Source organism: Leptosomus discolor, chromosome 5, assembly GCF_034619465.1.
Source record: "Leptosomus discolor isolate bLepDis1 chromosome 5, bLepDis1.hap2, whole genome shotgun sequence".
NCBI classification, from domain to species: Eukaryota; Metazoa; Chordata; class Aves; order Leptosomiformes; family Leptosomidae; genus Leptosomus; species Leptosomus discolor.
The window spans coordinates 3,201,486-3,221,138 of record NC_141395.1 but is presented as its reverse complement, the minus strand read 5'-3'; the positions used below and the strand labels follow the sequence as shown (position 1 = coordinate 3,221,138).

Sequence of the window (19,653 nt, the reverse complement as noted above, 5' to 3'; positions counted from 1 at the left end):
CCCGCCTGCGTTAGCGAGACGAGAGGCGACAGAAACCGCTCGCTGCTTGCTGTCCCACTCCCCGCCCCCCCCGATCTTCGCTGTGCGGGGCGGGCAGGGCACCGGCGGGGCGGAGGTGGGGGGGGGGGAGGGCAGCGGCCGAGCGCGGGGCACCGGAGGCGCGCGCCAGGGCCGCGCCCAGAGGCGGGCGGGGGCGCGCCCGGCGGGCGGCGCGCAGGCAGGTAGAGGGTGGGGGGGTGGGGGGGGAAGGCGGAGGGAGCGCGCTCCGCCCGCCCCCCCCCTGGCAGCGCCGGCTTACGCTCCGCCTCCGCCGGGGGCGGGGGAAGAAAAGCGGGTAGGGCGGAGCCAAGAAGCGACCCGCTGGGTCGTGAGTGGGCAGGGCGGCTGTCAATCCGGGGCGGCGCGCGGCCGCCCGGCGTCGCGCGACGGGCTGCCGTGATTGTGGGAAAGGAGGGGAGGGTGGGGGAGGGGGGAGGAGGAGAGGAAACAAAAACAATCGTCCGGGCGCCGCCATCTTGGGTCCGTTCTCCACGCCACCCAAGTGAATGGGTAGCTATGAAATTACCACAGGGGAGCAGCAACGGCAGCAGGGTACGGAGGGCTGTTCCGAGCTGCCAGCGGGACTCGGGAGACTCTAGAGACGGCTCCTACCGCCGCCGCCGCCCAGAGAGAATCCCCGGGCTCGGCCTTTTCTCCTCGCCAACCCCTAAACTGCACTCCTGGAGGGACAAAGTTGGTTTCAGCCGCGCTGCCTCCGCCGCCGGGGAGACGAGAGAGTTGCGTTCGGCAGCGGCTTCCACGGAGCCGGGAGTGAGCCGGGGTCAGAGTTAGGGGAGAGGGGGACGAGGGGAGTCCTCCCCCCTCCGCCCTCCGGCCGGGGCTCGCCTGGTGCGCTGTGTGGGAGGCACGGGGAAAAGGCAGCGGGAGTCCGGCAGGCTTTTCCTTCCCACCCCTGCTATTTCTTATTCCTTTCTCCTCAAAGGAAAAAAAGAAAGAGGAAAAAAAAAAAAAAGAGAGAGAAAAAAGGCAAGAACTGGATTGAGTGGTGGCGGCGGCGGCGGGGGGGGGGTGGGTGGGGGGGGTGGCGGACACGGCTGCCTCGGGTCTCCGTTTGCACGGCGAGAGAGAAGGGTGTCCGTGAGGAGTTGGGGTGCGCATCGAGCCGAAGAGTCACCCGAGCCGCCTTCGCGGGAGGAAGAAACCCGCCGCCCGTCGAGCCGGCACCGAGGGGGCCGCTCCATCCTCCGCTGTGCCCGCAGCCTCGCTCGCCTCCTGCTTTCCCGAGCAGCTGAATTCTCCTGGAAGCGCGGCAGTCAAGGAAGGAAGGATTTGCCACAAAGAATATATCACCCTCCTCCCCAGCGGCTGGATACTGCATTTTTTTTTTCTTCCCCCCCCCCCCCCCCCCCCCCCCAGTCACTCTTCTGTGTTTAAATACCAAATATAGCCTCTTGGGGGGGGAGGGGATGGAAATCTCTTAGAAGAATTTGAAATCTTGCTCGGATTTCGGGAGTGCCGGTGGTGCACGGCCCGGGAGAAGGACCGCGGAGACGGGGGAGAGGAGAGGCGATGTGCGGCTCTCGCTGGCTGGCGAAGGACTAGAGATTTTGCCACTTTTCGGGAAGCCCGAAGGTGGGTTTGTTACCAGACTGTTGTTTCTCCCCTTTTCCTCCGCTGGCTTAAGCGAAATCCCGCAGCATTATTAAAGAAAACCGAAGTGTTAACCCACGTGTAGCTTTTTTTTTTTAAGGTAGTTTTCATCAAGAAACTGACAAAACTTCCTCCCTTCACGCGGAGGCTTTTGAGGTTTGAAGCCGAAATGGAGCTACTTTTCACCCAAACACTACATGTCGTATAAGGGGAGCCAGGACGAAAACACCGTGTTTACCCATTTCGGGAGGACTCCCCGACACTCGGCACCCACGAAGGATGCTTCACGGAGCCTGATGTGGAAAAGAGTTGGAGTGTGCTCAGAGACTTCGTCGTGTCCAGCAGCTTAGTTGTTGACTCTTTTTTTTTTTTTTTTTAAAGTGGATTCGTAGCATACTTTTATGAATTAAATTTTGCCACCGTTTGTACAGAAGCCAAATGACACGTGTGTTTTGAAACACGGTTCCAAATATATCCATCCCTCAACCCGGATTCTCGCTAGAAAGAGCCGGAGGGAGATCGTCAGTGTCTAAAGAAATCTGATTTTACTGTTTTGTGAACATTATCTGCTGCAGAAATGTTGCTATAGATTGCTTTATACCGGTTCAGCAAGAAGGGAGGTTTTCCAGCTTGCAGGACCCAGGAAACTGGATACTTAAAAGTCACTTAAATGTTTTAACAGCATTGGAAAATGGGAGCTGCTACTAAGTTGGCGTTCGCTGTTTTTCTTATCTCTTGTTCTTCAGGTAAGCGAATGTTCTTGGTTTTGTCGCTTTAAACGTAAGGCTTTGGGGTCAGCACTTGAAAGCTTGAGGGAACTTTGTCGATTAGCGTGAACGAGGAGAAGTCTTCCTTTTGAGGAGGAATCTTTTTTTTTTTTCAGATGACATCCTTGGGGATGGCAGTGGCCGTAAAGGCAGAAGCTGTTTTCGTTGTTATTCTTAAAAATGTGTAACGTGAGCCCATGGGACGCGTGCAGCCCTTGGATTTCAGATCAACTGTGCAGAACAAATGTGGACACACAACCACCTAGTGTCACGTACCCTGCTCTGGCGATGCAGTTATTGGTGTTTCCTGGTCGGTTTATTTTTTTAAATAACCCAGCTGAAGTACTCTTAACTTCAATTAGATCTTTTATTCTGGACCGATCACTGCTGAATGGCAACCTTCATTAATGCTTCATTAGTTTGGCATAGGTACTGCTCTGAAAGCATTAGCTCGTTCTTTAGTGATAGCGAAGGGGGTGTGCACGTACGCACAGAATTAGGCTGAAAAGGCAGACTTGCAGTTTCTAAAGAATAATTTGTAGCGCTTTCTGGTTTGCTGCTCGAGTCGTCGCTGCCTTGTAGTGCAAGAAAAAAAAAAAGCTGCAACTTTTCTCTTTAAAACATCAGAAATTCAGTTTCAAACGCCAGCTCGAGCCCTGGGAAGCCAGCGGGGTGTGAAGACTTCACACGCTACTTGAGGAGGAAAATTGGTCTGGTAGCAACCAGTGGTTGGGGGAACTGTTGGTACATCTCTGCTGGAAGCTCCCCGAGTTTCACAAAAACACCTATTCTGAGCTGTGCAGTGGGTTTATGGTGGTTTTCAGGGCAAGCCTGGCACTGCTTACTCTGGATGGGCACACAGCCCTCTGTGTAGGTTTAGATGCGCTTTTTAGCTTCCTTGCGGGGTGTGCAAAGGTGGACTTGTTTATCGCTCTGAAAGCTGGCAGGCAAGTGCTCCGCTTTTCGGTGTCACCGGTGTAAGGCAGTAATGAGATCCCTATAACCGTGCCTTTTAAAATTTCAGTGTTATGATGTACAGGATTTTGCTGAACAGGACTTTTTCTTGTGGTTAGTAAATGGATAGTCTAGTCTTATGTCTGTAGTGGTATCGATCAATTCCGTGTGTGCTAAATGTGCTGTGAAATGGCGAGGGCTGCCAGAAATAAACCAAAGAAGTCCTTTCTGGTTTAACCAGATAAATAACAGAGCAGGTTAGGGACAGACAGAGGTTTGGGGTTTTTTTATTAAGGTATACCATTTATTCCGCTCTTAAAACATGGTTTTTTTTCTGACAGTTTTATCTTGCACTAGAAGATGCGTCTTTTGTCTTTACTAAATACCTTATAAGTTACTCGAGCAACATTCCTGTAATTCAGTAGTGTTTTCTGTAGGGAAACTCTCCCCCCCGACAGTTTCGGGAAGACTTGGTGCCACTTGCTCTTCATGCCTGTCTCTCACTTGAGGTCTTTTTTGCCTAGAGCACAGAACAGGGATCTTGCTGACGTTACCTGCCCACCGTATTAAAAAGAACGGTGAAGTAACAAAAGCTGTCTTGTCTTTTAGCATTTCTTGCTCAGGTTGCTCTTGGTAAGGTAAAACGAATGTTTCTCTGGCCTGTGAAGGTGGAATTAATTTTTGCTAAATGAGCAGGAAACTGGCTGCAATTCCGACCGCTTCTTAGGTTAATGACGTTGTTTTGGTGGTTATTCCAGTGTTCCACATGGAGTGTTCCGGTATTTAACAATTATTAAACTATTTTCTACTCATGAAAGTTTTAGAGTATCTGCAGTCCTGGTGTAGGTCTAAAAAGAAATAAATTCAACAGCAAGCTTTTGGGTTTTTTATGATCAAAATGTCAGATTCTTGCACGAAGTACAGGTATTTTTATAAGCAGTGTTCTCTTAACTGTGGCTTGTTTCGGTTTAAAATCATCCGTGATCAATTGATTCTAACATCATTGTCAGAAGAAGTTTCTTTTCCGGTCTTCAGTCTGAAAAAAAGTCTGCCCAAGCTGTATGTTTAAGAATATTGGCAATGGCTGAAGAAATCCTAGAGTTGAGGTGTAAAGATACCTGGTTTGTCTTCGCTACTCTTGAGTGTGTGTGTGTTTGGGCATGGGGGTGTTGGTTTTCTGTGTTTAATTTATTTTTATATGCAACTGTTTTCTGACGTTGTTTACATAGCCAATTAATACTGATGTTCTTTAAATAGGTGAAAATGTTGTGGAGTGTTTTTTTTTCTGTGTGGTGGGTGTGGAACTGGTCTTTAGGTCGAAGGCATTTTATTTTATTATCTGTGAACTGCTGTATGAATTCCTGTAAATGTACTTCAAACAGATAGGCATTTCCAGGGAATCTAATAATCTTTGCTAAGGGAGTGAAAATATTTCCCAGTTCTGATTAAGATATTTGAATAAGAGCATCTGTGTTATGTTATTAGGCTTTAAAATATTTGTAGATGCTTGGAGAAAAGTGGGTGTAGGTTTGCACCCATTTGTACTAATTCAGGAGGAGGAGATGAATGCGCATTAACTAAACATAAAAACAATGGGCCCGGGTCAAGGTTCTCCATGTGCCCTCTGATACACATTTTATATAAACCTGTGTGTATTTTTTTATTTAATAAAGAATATCCTGAAGTAATAATAAAACGCTTGTGAACAATTGAATACGCTTCATCTCCTGTAGGTGAGGCAAGACTGTAGGTGAGCTTAGAAAAGAGAAATAGTTAGTAATGTAGCTTGTTCATCAAAGGACGCTTCTCTTTAGATATGATCTATGTTCTCCCTTCCCCCAAGGAAGTGTGTTTCTGTGTCTTCCAGTTTTTGTGATTGCTGAGTTAGACTTTATGAAATTTCAGGAACAGTGAACGTACACTTTCATAATTGCCTCTGATGTTTCAGAATATATACCCTATGCAGCTGAAAATGTGGGAGGTGTTGAAGTCGTGGATTGGCTTTAACCAAAATCTGTTGTGGGCGCTATGGGTTTTTAACGCCTCGTGGTTCCTTTTGTTACTCTTACACCCTGTGTCTCCCAAACCGTCATTTCTTCTCTTCTGAGCTACCTGCTCTGCCTTGGGTACCTGGGTGGTCCATCATCAAAGTAGTTCTGCAGCTCTTAAATCTCTTGCAGGAGACAAGACCTGTATTGGTTAAATTCACTTAAGCTAAATTCATGCTAAAAATCACCTGAGCAGAAGGAAACTCCTCAGAAAAGTCTTGGTCCTCCCTTTTTTTCATTGTGCTAGATCGTTCTCAAGCCACTCAGGAGGTCTTGAGTCATTTTGCTAAAGGAAATGGCATGTCAAAGATACCTTTGTAGTTGAAGTAGCACTTTCACTGCCTGGGGAACATTTTATTCTTTGATTTTTAATTTATTCTTTGCCTGTCTCATACCAATTACTATCAGGGAAAATGATTTTTTTTTTTTAATTTCCCTCCCCACCCCCCAAAAAAATTCCAGATAGAACTGTAAAGCCCAAGATCCTGCTGTGGCTTCAGGAGCTGAATGTTTAGGTGTTCTGAGGGAATTGAGGGGTGGGAGGTGAGACTTTTTTTTCTTTCATTTTAGTAGCGTAACATTTTTCGGACTGCCCTTTCATTATTAATTTGGTAGCACTTGAAAACCCTGCCGAAGTTTTAGGAGTATTGTTTGTGAAATTGTTGCTGCTGGTATGTTCTCTGCAAGCTGCCCGTGATTGTGGTTGAAGTCTAATCGCTTTATTGCACAGGCAGAGCAATAAAACACTTCAGACACAGTACTGTTCTTGAAGTCAAATCCCGCCCAAGATTCCTTTTTTATGAGTGTAAGCTTTTTTTTTTTGTATTAAGTGTGTTATCATTGGGCAGCGCTGGGCTCTTGATGTTGCTGTTCAGAGCAGGACTTGTAAACCTACTTAATACTGTTTTCAAGATACACTTACGTATTCATGGCTGTAGGTTGACGTTATAACTTTGACAGATCAAAATTCTGTTACTATTTCTGTGTAATCTCTTAATAACAACAGTTGCAAACTCCAAATCTCCTGGGTTAGAAAAAAAGAGCTGTACGTTGTGCTAAGGCGATATTAGGGCACGTAAGCGTGGTTCTAGTAGGACTCTGCTTGACGATTGTTTCCAGAGAGCTGCTGCTGTCAGGGGTTTATTTGCATATCTACCCTTCAGACACAAGTCTTTTCTCATAGAAAAAGCTGAAGTAAGTTTGTCTTGGAATGCTGGATGCTACGTAAGTTGGCGGGAGGAGGCGTTCTGTGTGAGGGGAAAGCTGTTGTCTGCTTTACGGGGTGCAAGACGGTGATTACTGCTATAACAAATAATGGTTTTAATGGAGAGTATCTGAATGCCATTTCTTTTTTCCGCCAGCTTTTCTGGAGTTTGGGGATGACATTCCTTAGGTGATGGAGTTGGATGGTTTGCAAACGAGGATAGACCAATACTTTCTTTTCTTCTTCTGTTTAACTATAGAGGTTTATTTTTGTCGTATCATTAGTTTTTGGTAGGGGGGGAAATAACAGTAACTCCAATGTCTTTCATTCCTTCTGATTCTGCCTTCTCTTCCGACCTTTTCTAGTTTTGAAAAAGCTTGGATTTCAGCTCCCATAGCTTATTTCTCTTTGCAACTGGAATTCTGGTCTATTCCAAATCATTACTAGTTGTCTTTATTCACAGGCAGATGTGGTGGACAATACGCAAAGGTTGTCTTTTGGAGACCTGTGTGATTCGGAGCCAAGAGACAGCAAGTCCTGGGTGCTTATTCTTGGGAAATCATCTGGAGAATAATCCTTATAACATGGGCTGTAAAAAGATACAGGTTGACAAGGAATCTGATTTAGGAAGCGATTTCTTGGTGAGGGGGAGATGCATTTTCACCACTTAATTAACAGAAAACAGATTAATGCAAATGTCTACTTTAGCTGGTTGGTAGAATACATGGTCTGTTAGTTATCTGATGTTCCTGAAAATGAGAACTCTTTAAAAAGATCAAGAAAATTACGAATTTTACAGCCAAGTTCTTGTGTGATGAAATCTTAATGTGTTTTTGTTGCCTTGGTGCTTAAAATTCAGCACATCTTATTTCCTGTTATTCCCATATGGAAATTGAAGTGTTACTGGATGCCAGTAACTTTATGTGGCATCTCTTATCTTCTCTCCCCTATACTGTCTGTGTGGTGGTGGAGGTTTTTTTTTTTTTTTACTTAGAAACAGTTTGTGACTATGGTGCCAAACAGCAAAGCGTATTTAGGCTTAATCCCACAGAAAATGAATATTTACTGCCATATTGTTTACATTGCCTATCTTTGTGGCTAAGAATCTCAAACGTACATTAGATACAGCAAATAATTCAGTTCTTGGTGGAAAGAGAGCAGAGAAGAGTTTCTCCACTGCAGTAATTATTGTAATAGTTTCACAGTAATGTAAGCCTTGATCAGAAAGGTCAACGTTCATGGGTTTTCTGAAAATTTCCTAGTTGAAGCTGTAACTGGAAGCAAGCAGTCTGGCTAGAAAGAAAAATAGACAATTCACTTCCTAACTGGAAGCATAAATCTTTGGTTATGTGGCTGAAGGTATTTGAAAAACACTTGGAACTGAGGGAGGGATTTGTGGGAAGACTATACCTGTTCCTGCAGCCAGAAGCAGCTGGAGGTAGCACGAGTGGTGGTGTTAGGACGGGATCTACTGAGGCTGGGTGTTGCAGGCGTGAAGTGCTTCTTGGTTACCGTCACAAAAAAATGAATTACTTCAGATAGTTCAGTGCAACAGTGTACCTTCTCTTCTTATCTTTCCTTTCTTAACTTGTGTTCCATGATTCTCCCAAATTAATCCCATTTGCAGACTCAAAGAAGGATGAGGCTGATGGTAGCCTTTACCTCTCTGTCTCTGGAACTTTCTTTGTGATGGTCCTCCTAATGAACTGTGCTGCTCTTGCTTTAGGCAGGAACTTCGTTACGGAGAGAACGAGCTAGTGACTTACTTGCAATTGTATTGATGCCGGCAAAGGTCCCAGCAACGGCTGCATCACCTAAAATCTTGGGGACTGCAGCGTCGCAGTGGAAGAACAAGAACGCTTGTGTGTATTGCCAACGCAATGTTTCAGTGATTTTTTTGAGGGTCAATTGAGTATTGCGGAATTTTAAGAGCTTGCCTTGTTAAAGGTCTGGTTTTCTTGTCTTCTGCTGATATTTCTGGTTACATTGGTGCAGGATAAACGATTTCAATCAGGATGCAGAGTCAGTCCAAAATTGTAATTAATTTCAGTGTTGATCTTGAGTTACTCACTGAGAAGGCTTGTTACTGACCATTCAACTACATTGACTTGGTCTTCATGTGACGTTGTGCTTAGTTGGCAAGAAGGATATGTGTTGTTGAAGTAATTTGAATGGTTAGATACCACCTTTTGAGATGGCTTATTTTGTTAAGGTATTATTTCTGTTTTTAAGGATTTTTATGAAGCTGTAATTAGGTGGTAGTACAGTTCAAAATGCTGAAACCAGACTGTGATGAAAAGCAAACCCCTATATACTGTTGACTGTGATGGGCGTGTAAGAAATGCCAAAATACACTTTTTTACTTTTATGACTCTTTAATTACGTAAAGGAAACATTAGTTAGTGGATTGAACTGACTGAAAGGCAAGGTATCAAAGTATCAACTTTTATGGATGCTAGAACTTAGCTAAACTGAAAACCAAGAATATTTCTCAAATTCTGTTGTTTACTGAACTTTGAGATAGTCATCAACTAAGCTGAAAATGAGGAAATGAACATGGTACTTCGCTTTTTCAAACGGTGGGTATTGCCGTTTCATCTAGTTTTGTCGTGCACCTCAGTGAGGCTGTCCTCACAGTTGGGAAGATTCCACTGTCTCTGTAATGATGGCAGCAAATCAGTTTGGTTTTACTGTTTTAATTCTTAACGTTGACACAGCTTAAAGCTAATACCTGAAAGGTTACTTGAGATGTCTGATTTCACCTAAAGGTTTTGTTTTCAGAAAGTGTCTGTGTAAGAATTCATATTGCTCAGAATTTTGTTGCTTTTCTATAGCTTTAACTCTTCATCTTCCATTTCTAAATGGAATGCGTTCAGTGTACTGTCATTTCACCAGAAGAGAGTTAGTTTATATAACTAAAGTTGCAGAGCTTCTTGTGACAGATCGACATTGAAGTTGGATGGTACATCCATCTTTTTTAGAAATGGAGAAGGGAGAACGTGGTCAAAAACGTTTAGGATATTGTTGCTGTGTTTGCTGAAAGATAGCAAACTTTTTCTGAGACTAAGCTGACATGCAGTTTTTACTCTGGAAAAAACAGAAAGGGGTAAAGCAACTCAGTGTTTTTTTTTTTTTATATATATGCTTGACTGTAGATCTGAAGAATGTTTTAGAGATTGTGTGTTTCTTGTCTCTTTTGACTGTTTCTAAACTGCTTGGTGGAATGAGCCTGCAGAGTGACCGCACATGCTGCTTGACTACTGGTGCGGTCCCGGTACTGTTTTAGCTTGTGCCAACTGGGGTCTAATGAGATGACGTGCAAGCGTAGTTGGAGGGCTAGTTCGGGCAGGGGGCCAGTGCCAGGAGGCAGCGCAGTCAAGACTGTACCAGAATTCCTGCAGCTCCAGCACTTCAGCGTGCCCTCCTCGTGTCGGAGAGCGTGGAGCATATACCATGGGTGTGCTGAGAAAACATTATCATGATTTACATTGAGTTTTGCATTAGTTTGAATGTTCAAAACATCCCACTTAAAAAAAAAAAAAAAAAAAAAAAAAACAAACAAAAGCCCCAATAAACCAACCCTTAACCTGCTTTGGGACCAGAAGTACGTCACGTGGAGCCATGAGGAGGAGGTCTGTGGTCAAGTGCTATGTGGAATGGACGTGCTCAGTCTATGACAAGTAGCCTAAGGGCCAGTGAACAGTCCCTGGACCTGTTGTGATCTGCAGTATAGATCCATGATTTCAAGAAAAAATGCTTGCTTCCACGTTTACAGATTGTTTCTGGTTTAGATGAGCATTGAAAGTTTAGATGCAGGAGCAGTGCAGTTGGTGGCTGCTGTAATCTTGCAGTCTTCGTGGTTTTTAATGTCACTTCATAGTAATGGCTCTGAATAGAAACAACAGTTTCCTATTTGAAATTACTCTTTAAAATCATAGCAGCGTAGATTCCTTTGGGTCATCAGACTATCTTCTCCAGCAGTGTCTTGTCCACCAAGCCTCCAGGCTCTTTCCAGCAGAGCTGCTGCCTAGTCTGGCAGTCGCCGCTTGCAGTGATGCAGAGGGTGCCGTGTCGCAAGGCTCGGGGCGTCACGTTGGTCCTTGTTGAATTTCATGAGGTTCCTGTTGGCCCACCCCTCTAGTCTGTCGAGGTCTTCCTGAGTGGCATCCCTGCCGTGAGCACCCCACCCTCTGGCACTGCCAGCTCAAGGAGGTGCCTTGTGCCACCTCCTCCAGCCATCGATAAAGGTATGAAACAAGGTGGGTCGAGGGTGGGCCTTGGGGGGACTCTGCTTGTGTCACTGATTTTTAACTCCGTTTCGGCAGCTTCCTTCCTTTTGGTGGCTTACAAACTTGTGATTCGCAGGGGTTTTCGTAACTGAAGCTGTAATAGCATGACCTTATTTTTTTTTCAGGTTCAGAGTTCTTATCTCATCGAGATAACGCTAATCTCTAGTCTTTAAATACTGGCTAAACGATCGTAGTGATCTTTATTCTCTGGGCTGTATTTTGAATACTTGGATTTCATATCAACATGTAACTTGAAATTTAATCTGTTTTTAAAAGCTATTTTTAAATATAACCAATCATTTTATCAAGCCTTCTGACATGACAAACTGTTTCCTTCAAGGAATTTTGGGGAAGATCCGCATAAACAGGGAAGTGGTTTAATTTTGTTGTTCAGTGTTAAGTGCATGAGACAAAATTAAACTTTGCAGCAAGTAACTGTTAATTTTAGAAATTTTCGGTAGTGTTTGTCAGTAGAGGGTACAGATAGTTCTCTTTAGCTCATAGCAATTATGTGATGGGAGAGTTTTCTTTAAGTATTTCCACGTTTCAGGATTGAAAAACATTTAGGCTGTGAAAGTTGCAAAAATTTTAAATAGCATAAATTGTGTGAATTACTGTACTCTTTATCAAAAAAATTAGTTTGTCTATTTTTCATCATTTGTTTATAAAGCTGCTTTAAAAGTAGCATAGAGAATACCACTGGTTAAATATTTTCCTTTTGATTGTCTGATCTCTAATTTTGAAAAGGGTCTGTTTTGCAAGATAGCCTTAGGGATAATTGTGTTTCATTAAATTTAACACAATGCCTGTCGAACAGGTTGTCTTAAATGGCTTTTAAAAATGTTATGGTTTGATTACATTTTGTTTAACTTAATCTTGTGGCACGCACTGGCAGGGGACAGACCCCAACACATTAAGCCTAGTCTAACCTTGCCCACTTAGACTAATATAAATGAATAGTGAGATCTTAATTAGTTCATATGTGCCGTGTGTGTACTAAGAGCAAGATACAGGACCCATGAATTGGTGAGAAGGTTATTTAAAAGCACAAGATGGTTTTGCTCCCATTCCTGCCCCCAAAGAGATTCCCCCCTCCCTAAATAAAATAACAGCCCCAGCGCAGCAGCGAGGAGTGACTTACCAACACTTTGGAAAACCATCTATGAAAACCCCCCCCATCACTTGACTGTTTGGTGAAAGTCTTCTGTTTCTGTTCACTTGAAAAAATACTGATTCGCATCCTATTAGGTCAGAGGCTTTCCAAGAAGCCAAGAGCGCTCAGGTCCCAGTTTTCATTCCAGTGGAAGTGGAGTGGATCCCTCACGAAGAATCTGGATGCTCCATTGTGCAGCTGTACTTTTCCAGTGGCTTGAAAACATTCTGATGGGTGGCAAATAAAGCAAAATTCATTTCCCTTGGCTTTTGTCCCCTCTAAATGAGAACTGTACTTTGGACAAGTTGAACTTAAATCCCCCGTCTGCCTCTGCCAAATGATGTGTGATTATTTCTGTGACGTATGACTTTGTAAAACAAATTTTACAATTTTTTTTAATAAGATCGTTGGAATGTTTCAGAAAATACATTTGAGTGCCGTTTGAATCTATGGCGACAGGTGCTCTGGAGGTTTTATTTGAGGAAGGGAGAAATTTTCTCCTGTCCCTTACCCTGTTGTGTCTCGTCAGACTGTGTGAAGGCAGAAACTTCGTTCCTTTCTAACATCTCTTAATATATTGACTACGTGCTTTTGGAGGATACCTACACAGAGGCTGTATAGTAGATAATTTGCAAAAAGCCCATCAGTAATCCAGCTGTTCAAATTAGGGAGAAGTATGATTGGAAGGAGAATTATCGATGACATATGCTAAGGAGAGCCATCTTCTAATGACCTGTCATGAGGATTCAGCCGTAAACAAATTCAGGTTTTGTTGTTTGGGTGTTGATTGTTTTTGTGTGTGTTTGTTTTTTAATCTTGAGTCTAAAGAGTGATGGGAATATATACCAAAAGTGATGGTGTTGATATTACTCTAGTGATGTGTGAGAACAGAAATGGAATAATCCTGGGATTTTATCTAATCGATGATGAGTAAATTTTATAATTTGGTGAAATACCTTATCTTAAAATTTTGGAAGGAGAATGGTGCCTGAAAGACTGGGGTGAACTTTTTAGTTGGTGAGAGCTGACGATTTTCTAGAACCTTGCTCTGCCAAAACATTTCTTCTGAAATTTAGTAATCCCAGCAGTTTTTCTCTCACCATTATTATAAATATTTTGGTGTTGGAAGCACTTTCATTTGAAGTGAAGATGAGGAATGTAGAAAACCTATTAGAATTTTTTTTTTACTTCAGCACAATCACCTTGGTCAAAGTTTTCTTTCAACAAGTAATGTATAGCACATGAACTCAGGCAGTTAAAATCTTACCAGCTGAGCGCTAGCAGGCTTCAGTATGTGAGAGAAGAGGTAAATAAGTTCCCACCTCTTCATATTCAAGAGTAAAAATGTGTGTTTGAATTTGGTTTTGATAGACTTCTGAGGTATTTACGTGCTGACAAAGTGTGTCTGGGGGAGCTTCAGTTCCCTCTCCACTGTGTTCCGTCTCGCCAAAGTCGGTCTGATGTTTTTCTAAGAGCAGCTTGTTTGCAGCCTCAGTGCTTGTTTGAGAAACCCATTATTCAAGCATGGACTGACACATTCACCGTGCAGTAGGTTGTAGACTTTGAGAAGAACTCTTGGAACGTTACTAATAAACTGTGGAGGATAACGAACAAGTGGAGTGTCTAGCACGTGTCAAATTTTGCTTGCTTGAGGATATTGGAGCAGAAAAGGTAACTTTGAAACAGATTCAGTAATGAAATGAAATTTCAGAGGTAAGCTAACAAAGTGCATGCTTTTTAAGTGTTCCTCCAGTAGTTCAGCCAGCTTCAGGAAGAGCTAATGGGCTTCTCTTGTCCCAAAGGGTTGTTTCAGTGGCACCTACTGTTAAAGGTGACAGCCATTATCTCCTAATACAGCCGTTCAGGGCAGCTTGTCCTTCTGTAATCAAAACCAGAGGGGTTTCCTTCTCTTGAGAAAGCCCTGGTTCTCCCTGGGGTAGAAAGTTACGTATGGCAAGAAGTTGAGTCTTTCCTTTCCCCAGGCATCTTTTAAATGTAGTTACTTGAAATTTCTGTCGTATGGCACTTCCAGATTAGCTTTCTAGCTTTAAGCTAGCTTCTCTGTTTGACATAGGGTGAAGAAGACTTTACAAATTATACATAATGAAAAATGTAACATAGAGTCCTTTCGGTGTTGATGTCTTGTAGTACTATCAGCTTCGATTTATGTAAGGTATTTAAGAAAAACTGATTGGAGAACTGGGAGACTGAGAGTTCCTCTTCTCTGTATCCTCTTCCCCATCCATACACTCACTTCACGGTGAAGTTACACTTCACTGTTGGTTCAGCCTTCTCATACACCAGCCCTGGTGGCTGTCTGACATGGTGCTGGGCTGATTCAATTTCTTAAACCAGCAAAAGTGACTTGAAAAAACAGCGAGTAGCTTGCTTCAAGGAGCATCAAATGAGGACAAGAGCCGGGTTAAAAGATGATGGGAGTAAGATAAGAGATGGGTGGAATAAGGGCTGGCAGTGAGTCTGCAGGACTCGACCTAGGAAATGAAATATCAAGGGAAAATGACACATCAGAGTTGGTGAGTAGAGCTGTTCTGTGTACATATTGGGTAAGAAAGGAAAAATGACAAAATTAATTATCATTTTTCGTAACCTCTGTCTGGAAAGAGAACTTACTTCTCTTTCAGGGTTGTTCTGAGGATCTCTGTGTGCCTGTTGTCACAGGATTTTTTCTTTTCCCTTGCTTTTCAAATATCTTGATCTCACGTTACTCTCCAGGGGCCCTAGGTTAAACATTTTCAGGCACAAAGGCAGGCCAATGCCTGTTGTAACATTGCTCTGGACAGAACCTCTGCTCATTCTCCATTTCATTGGTACAGAACTACTGGGGTTTTGTATGGATGTATGAGAGCGAGCAGGAATCTAGTGGTGGAAAGTGGTTTTGTTTTTTTTTTCATTGGCATCATTCACTTAAGCGGCACTGTCTTCCATTGCACTTGTGGATGTTTCACAGGTAGCAGGCGGCCAAGTTCCCCTGCTTATGGGGAGCATATGTCAGAGCTGGAACCTGCATCTGTGGAACATGATTCAAAGGTGATAAAATTCACTTCTATTTCCCAGGTTCAGTGGTAACAGTGAGGTGGGAACTAAATAAGAGGTTCAGACTGAAACAATGGACTGTAAAATCCAGTTACATCCCGAGTTTAAGAAAGCAGTTTGGAAAGATCATTTGCAACATAATCTTAGTAGTGTCTAATTTCTGGTACTCAAACTTTAACTGGAAGTTGTCCTAGAAACTTGTTTTGAGCCGATAGGCATAAAACTTTACGCAAAAACTCTGGAAAAATTCTGATCCAAGCATAGAACAGACAGCAGTCAAGGATCTGGAACGGATGGGGGAAGAATGTAGGAGAGGTCCTTAAAATAACAAACCTCATTCGATAATGCCTTAGTGTACTGAATTCGAAACACTAGAGACCGCGTCAATAATCACCTTTACAGAAAATAGCTGATCTGGTGATTTTTACAGATGAGCTTTACCTTTCAGCTAGACAGCCATGTAGCAATTACGCCCAGAATCCCCCGTCTCCCCAGTTTGAGAGCACTCGGTCTTGTGAGCATCTCCTCCCGTTGCCAGGGGAGTGTATAAGAACCAGGCTGCTTGTCAGGAGCTTGTCATGTTGTTGCCAATAGGAAAAGGAGTGTCTCCAAGCCAGATGAGCAAGCTGGTGGAACCAGGGCAGTCAGGAGTGCAGAGCAGTTATAAACAGTCACTGAATTGATGACAGCCATAAACCAGGGAAATCTTCCAGACAGCAGGGCACGCTTCCTGAAAGAAAAGGTGTGGCTCTGACAAGTCAGGGTGAGATTGTGGGGCTTACAGTTCAGCTGCTAACCAGCTCTTTGGGGCACCTACCTAAACTTGTCAGCCTTTTGTTACACTCTGGCGTGAAGTAAGCCTCAGGCTTTTCTTAGGCTTTGTTCAGACGTTGTGTTGCCTTTAACCTTCCCTGAAACTGTACAGGAGGACTTCTGTGTTAAAATCCAAGCATGGGCAGTGAAAGTGAGAGATATTAGTCTCCAGTAGCAGTACTCTGAATAAAACACGACTAGAAGTCCAGATCGGCTTCAAAAGCATGGAGGTATCTCGCTGTAGGTGTTACGTGAAAACCTGTCGTCTTTCTATTTCTTCCCAGCCATGGTCTTCTCCAGCTCAGCCACCTTTTAGGGAAGAAAGGAGCTAATGTTCCAAGGTCCCAGCTGCTATTTCCAGCGTCCTGTTCCTTTGCCCGCTTCCAATTAACTGTGATGTTGAAGTTGCTTTCTGCTTAAACAGAGCAGAATTTTTAAACCCCTTTCTTCCCTGGGGTGATGGCTTCTGCTGAGGGCATCTGGGTTAACGCAGTGACTTACTGCCACCAGAAAGCAGAGGCCTAAATCTGCATTGTTTTTGTGTTCTGTCCACCTTCGCCCTAGTGAGGCTGTTCGTTCTTCCCCTGAGATCATAATGTTCCTGTCTGTCTTACCTTTGCTAGCACACCTTTCTCTTCAACTTGACAGAATCTTCACCCTATTGTCTCCAGAAAGTGCTGCTGGAGTAGTTTTCTGGAATTTTAGGAACTGAAGTGTCTTATGGAGAAGCCTGCGAAGTTCTGGAGGAGGGACGAGGTAACGGCAGTGGAAGCAGAGACACAGATAAGCCGCTAGTAGTGAGACCTCTGGCTCTCACACTCTTCGTATCCTTCTCCAAGGGAGTTCAAAACATTCCACGCAGAAAACGCATTACCTCTTTGTTAGACTAGTCTTCAGCCAGCTTGGCACGTTGGAACAGCGCGTTTGTACAAGCAAGGAGGCAGAGCCCCGGTGGGATTGGCGCGGGCTGCCGTAGAATCGCAGCCACAGAGAGTCTGAGGCAAATGGAATTGAATGACTGTAAAATTCCCTGGTCAGATGATCTTCAGCCCATTGTGGAATCTGAACTGCTGGGAGGCTGAGAAGGTAATTGAAGCCTGGGCCCCCCCTCTTCTGAACTGCTGAGCTTTTACACAAAAAGCTTTTATGTGGAATTTCCAGTAACTCCCTTCTACTGGAGAGTGAGCTCTTCTCTAGTACGTGCATTCCGTCAAAAACAATGTTGATAAGCTAAGTGGATGGCCTCAAGCCTGGGAAGGGTGGGCTGGATGGAGGCATCAAGTCTAGAAATATAACTTCTGTGGGCAGGAACTTCCATTGGTGCTCTGGGTTCCCTACAGATTTGCGTAGGGCAACTCTGCTCTATGGTTAGGAGTCCCATATTTCTCTCCTGACTGTCCAGCGAACTTGAGTACCCTACTTCATGGCATTACCAATCTTGGTATCTCTGCATAAATAGTACTATAGTTCAATAAACAACGTAAGAGAAGAAACAAAGGCGGTTTGAATGTGCCTTAATTGTAGAACACTACTGTTAAGTGTATTCAGGGTGAAGGTAGGTGTCAGTCTCTTGTTCAGTCTGTTTTTCAGGGAAGCTGTTGTTATAAGGTAGCTCAGGAAAGCCTAGGATTCCCTATATTGTCTCTAAAACACCAGTCTCGCCGCTCCTGGTGGGACAAAATAAACCACTCCTAAGTGTGCTACACAGAGAAGTTGAGTCACTGGTACTATTTGGCCACCGATTGACCAAATATCTGTTGGCTGTGTTGACTACCTGTAGGTAATCATAGTCTTGAAAAAGGAAAAAAAAACCATAAACCACCACCCCCACCCCAAAAAAAAACCCAAACCAAAGCAAAAACAAAAAGCAAGCAATCTTCTGGTTTGAAAAGGCTGTTCTGGTGTCGATCTTCGTGACAGCTTTTAATGTGCTTATTTAAATACTCATTGACTACTGCAAAAGAAACACCTTGAACAGGCAAGCATGAGAGTTCTCCCATAACAAGTTTTATTTTTTCCCCGATTGTGGAGCTTTGGTGTTCTTCTGGACTGCCAGGAGAATTCATTGCTGACTGAATTCCTTGCTTGTGACCAGAGGAACACCTGATTGTGCCTGAGCAGCAGCACTGCTCCATCAAAGACAACATCTGGCAGTAGAAGCCCTTAAACTTCTGTTTATGACTTCCCTGTCTGTGTGAGATATTCCAAATACAACTTCGGAAGTTCTCTGGAGAAAGTAAGCCTCGGATTGGGGTTTGCTGGGTATCTTACAGAAAATACAGCTCTAGAAACACATCATCATTCTGTCCAGTACCTTGATACCTGAAGGGGCTTTATTTTCCTGTTAGAAAGGCATTCTTTTGGATGATGATTGTTTTTAATAACTAGGAATAGAAAGTTACAAATGAGCGCATATTGAACTTAATCTAAACTAAATGTGAACAACTCGAAATCTGCTTAGCTGTTCTCTTTCAAAAGTGTCCTAAGAATTCCAGGCAGCAGACTGGAGGATTCAGCCTTTAAGCATCATTCTCTCTTCAATCAGGTTGGGCATCTGAAGTCAAAACCCTGGCTACAAGTACCTGGCAGTAATTTCTCCATCCCAATCTATACCAACGTACTGCCTCTGTCTAATAACTATGGAAGTGCATTTAGGTGTGCTTTGGGGGCTGAGTACCCTGATAACTTGTCTCGTCTTCCTGTTCAGCCTGCTGGCCAGCTGCTTCACATCAAATCCAGTGAAGTGATGGATGAAGGTACTTCAAACAGAAAAAGTACATTTGCTAATGAGGGGTAATTAAACTGTAGAACTCCCTGTTTCAGAACATGTGGAAATGAAAAAATGGTCTCACAGATGGACGATTTCAGGGAGAATAGTTTGTTCGGAGGTGCTTAAACTTGGTCTGGGTGGAACTTTCAGATAAAATAATTCCTTATTGCTGAACACTCCTTGCAAAAGCCTTTAGTTAAACTTACAGTTAATGTTGTCTGATGCTTTTGAAACTTTCTCCTCCGAAGGATATTTCTGATGAAAATTAGGCAAACCTGTTGTTTTTTTTTCCTGCATCTGTTCTTACACTGAGCTGGCACCTTAATAAGACCAAAATACTTTACAACAGTCTGTGAAAGATAATGACTCTTTGAACATGTTTGTTTTCTCATCTCTTCCAAACAGGAGAGAAGTTCTAGCCTCAGTGTTTGCACTTGGGAATTTCTGCATGTATATGTCTCTGAGAGGGCAAGATTAAAGAAATATTCTTTGCGCTCGAGCTTCCCTTTCACTTCGTACCTGATCTTGTGTAACTACTGAAAAGGGAGTGGTCCTTCCCCTCCCTAGGACAGGTTTCCACAGCCTGCCTTGTGCTGGACCCAGCAATTGTGTGGCAGAAGGGAGGGAGTTGATTCACTCAGCGGTTATAATCTTGTGCAAAGTTCACTTTGCTTCCATTTACCGTATGCTTTTGAGAAGTTCAGTTGTGGCTCCTGTTGTAGTGGTGATTGTGTAGTTGTTCCTTTTGCATAGTCCTGAAAGAGTGTTCTTCAGGGCATGAAAGGGGATCAGAGGGTGCAAGTAAGGAAGGTTCTGAACGGTTAAGCCTGTGGTGGTAGGTTCATAGGTAGTGCTGGGTAGTTAATCTGCCTCTGTGAGCTTGTCTTATCGATCCTAGGCAGGGTTAATGTCTGAATTCTCTTCACAGTCTGCATGTTTGAAGCATACAGT

General features: G+C 43.6%; 1 protein-coding gene across 2 annotated transcripts in view; it reads left to right on the top strand.

Annotated features, from left to right (window-relative positions):
* Positions 1-2,206: 2,206 nt before the first annotated feature.
* ACVR2A (activin A receptor type 2A) overlaps positions 2,207-19,653 on the top strand; it is a 64,769-nt gene continuing 47,322 nt past the window's right edge. For both annotated transcript variants that reach the window (XM_086465063.1, XM_086465064.1), the window contains exon 1: positions 2,207-2,396. In XM_086465063.1, the coding sequence (XP_086321189.1) occupies positions 2,342-2,396 (55 nt within the window). In that variant the 5' untranslated portion in view covers positions 2,207-2,341. The remainder of the gene's footprint in view (positions 2,397-19,653) is intronic.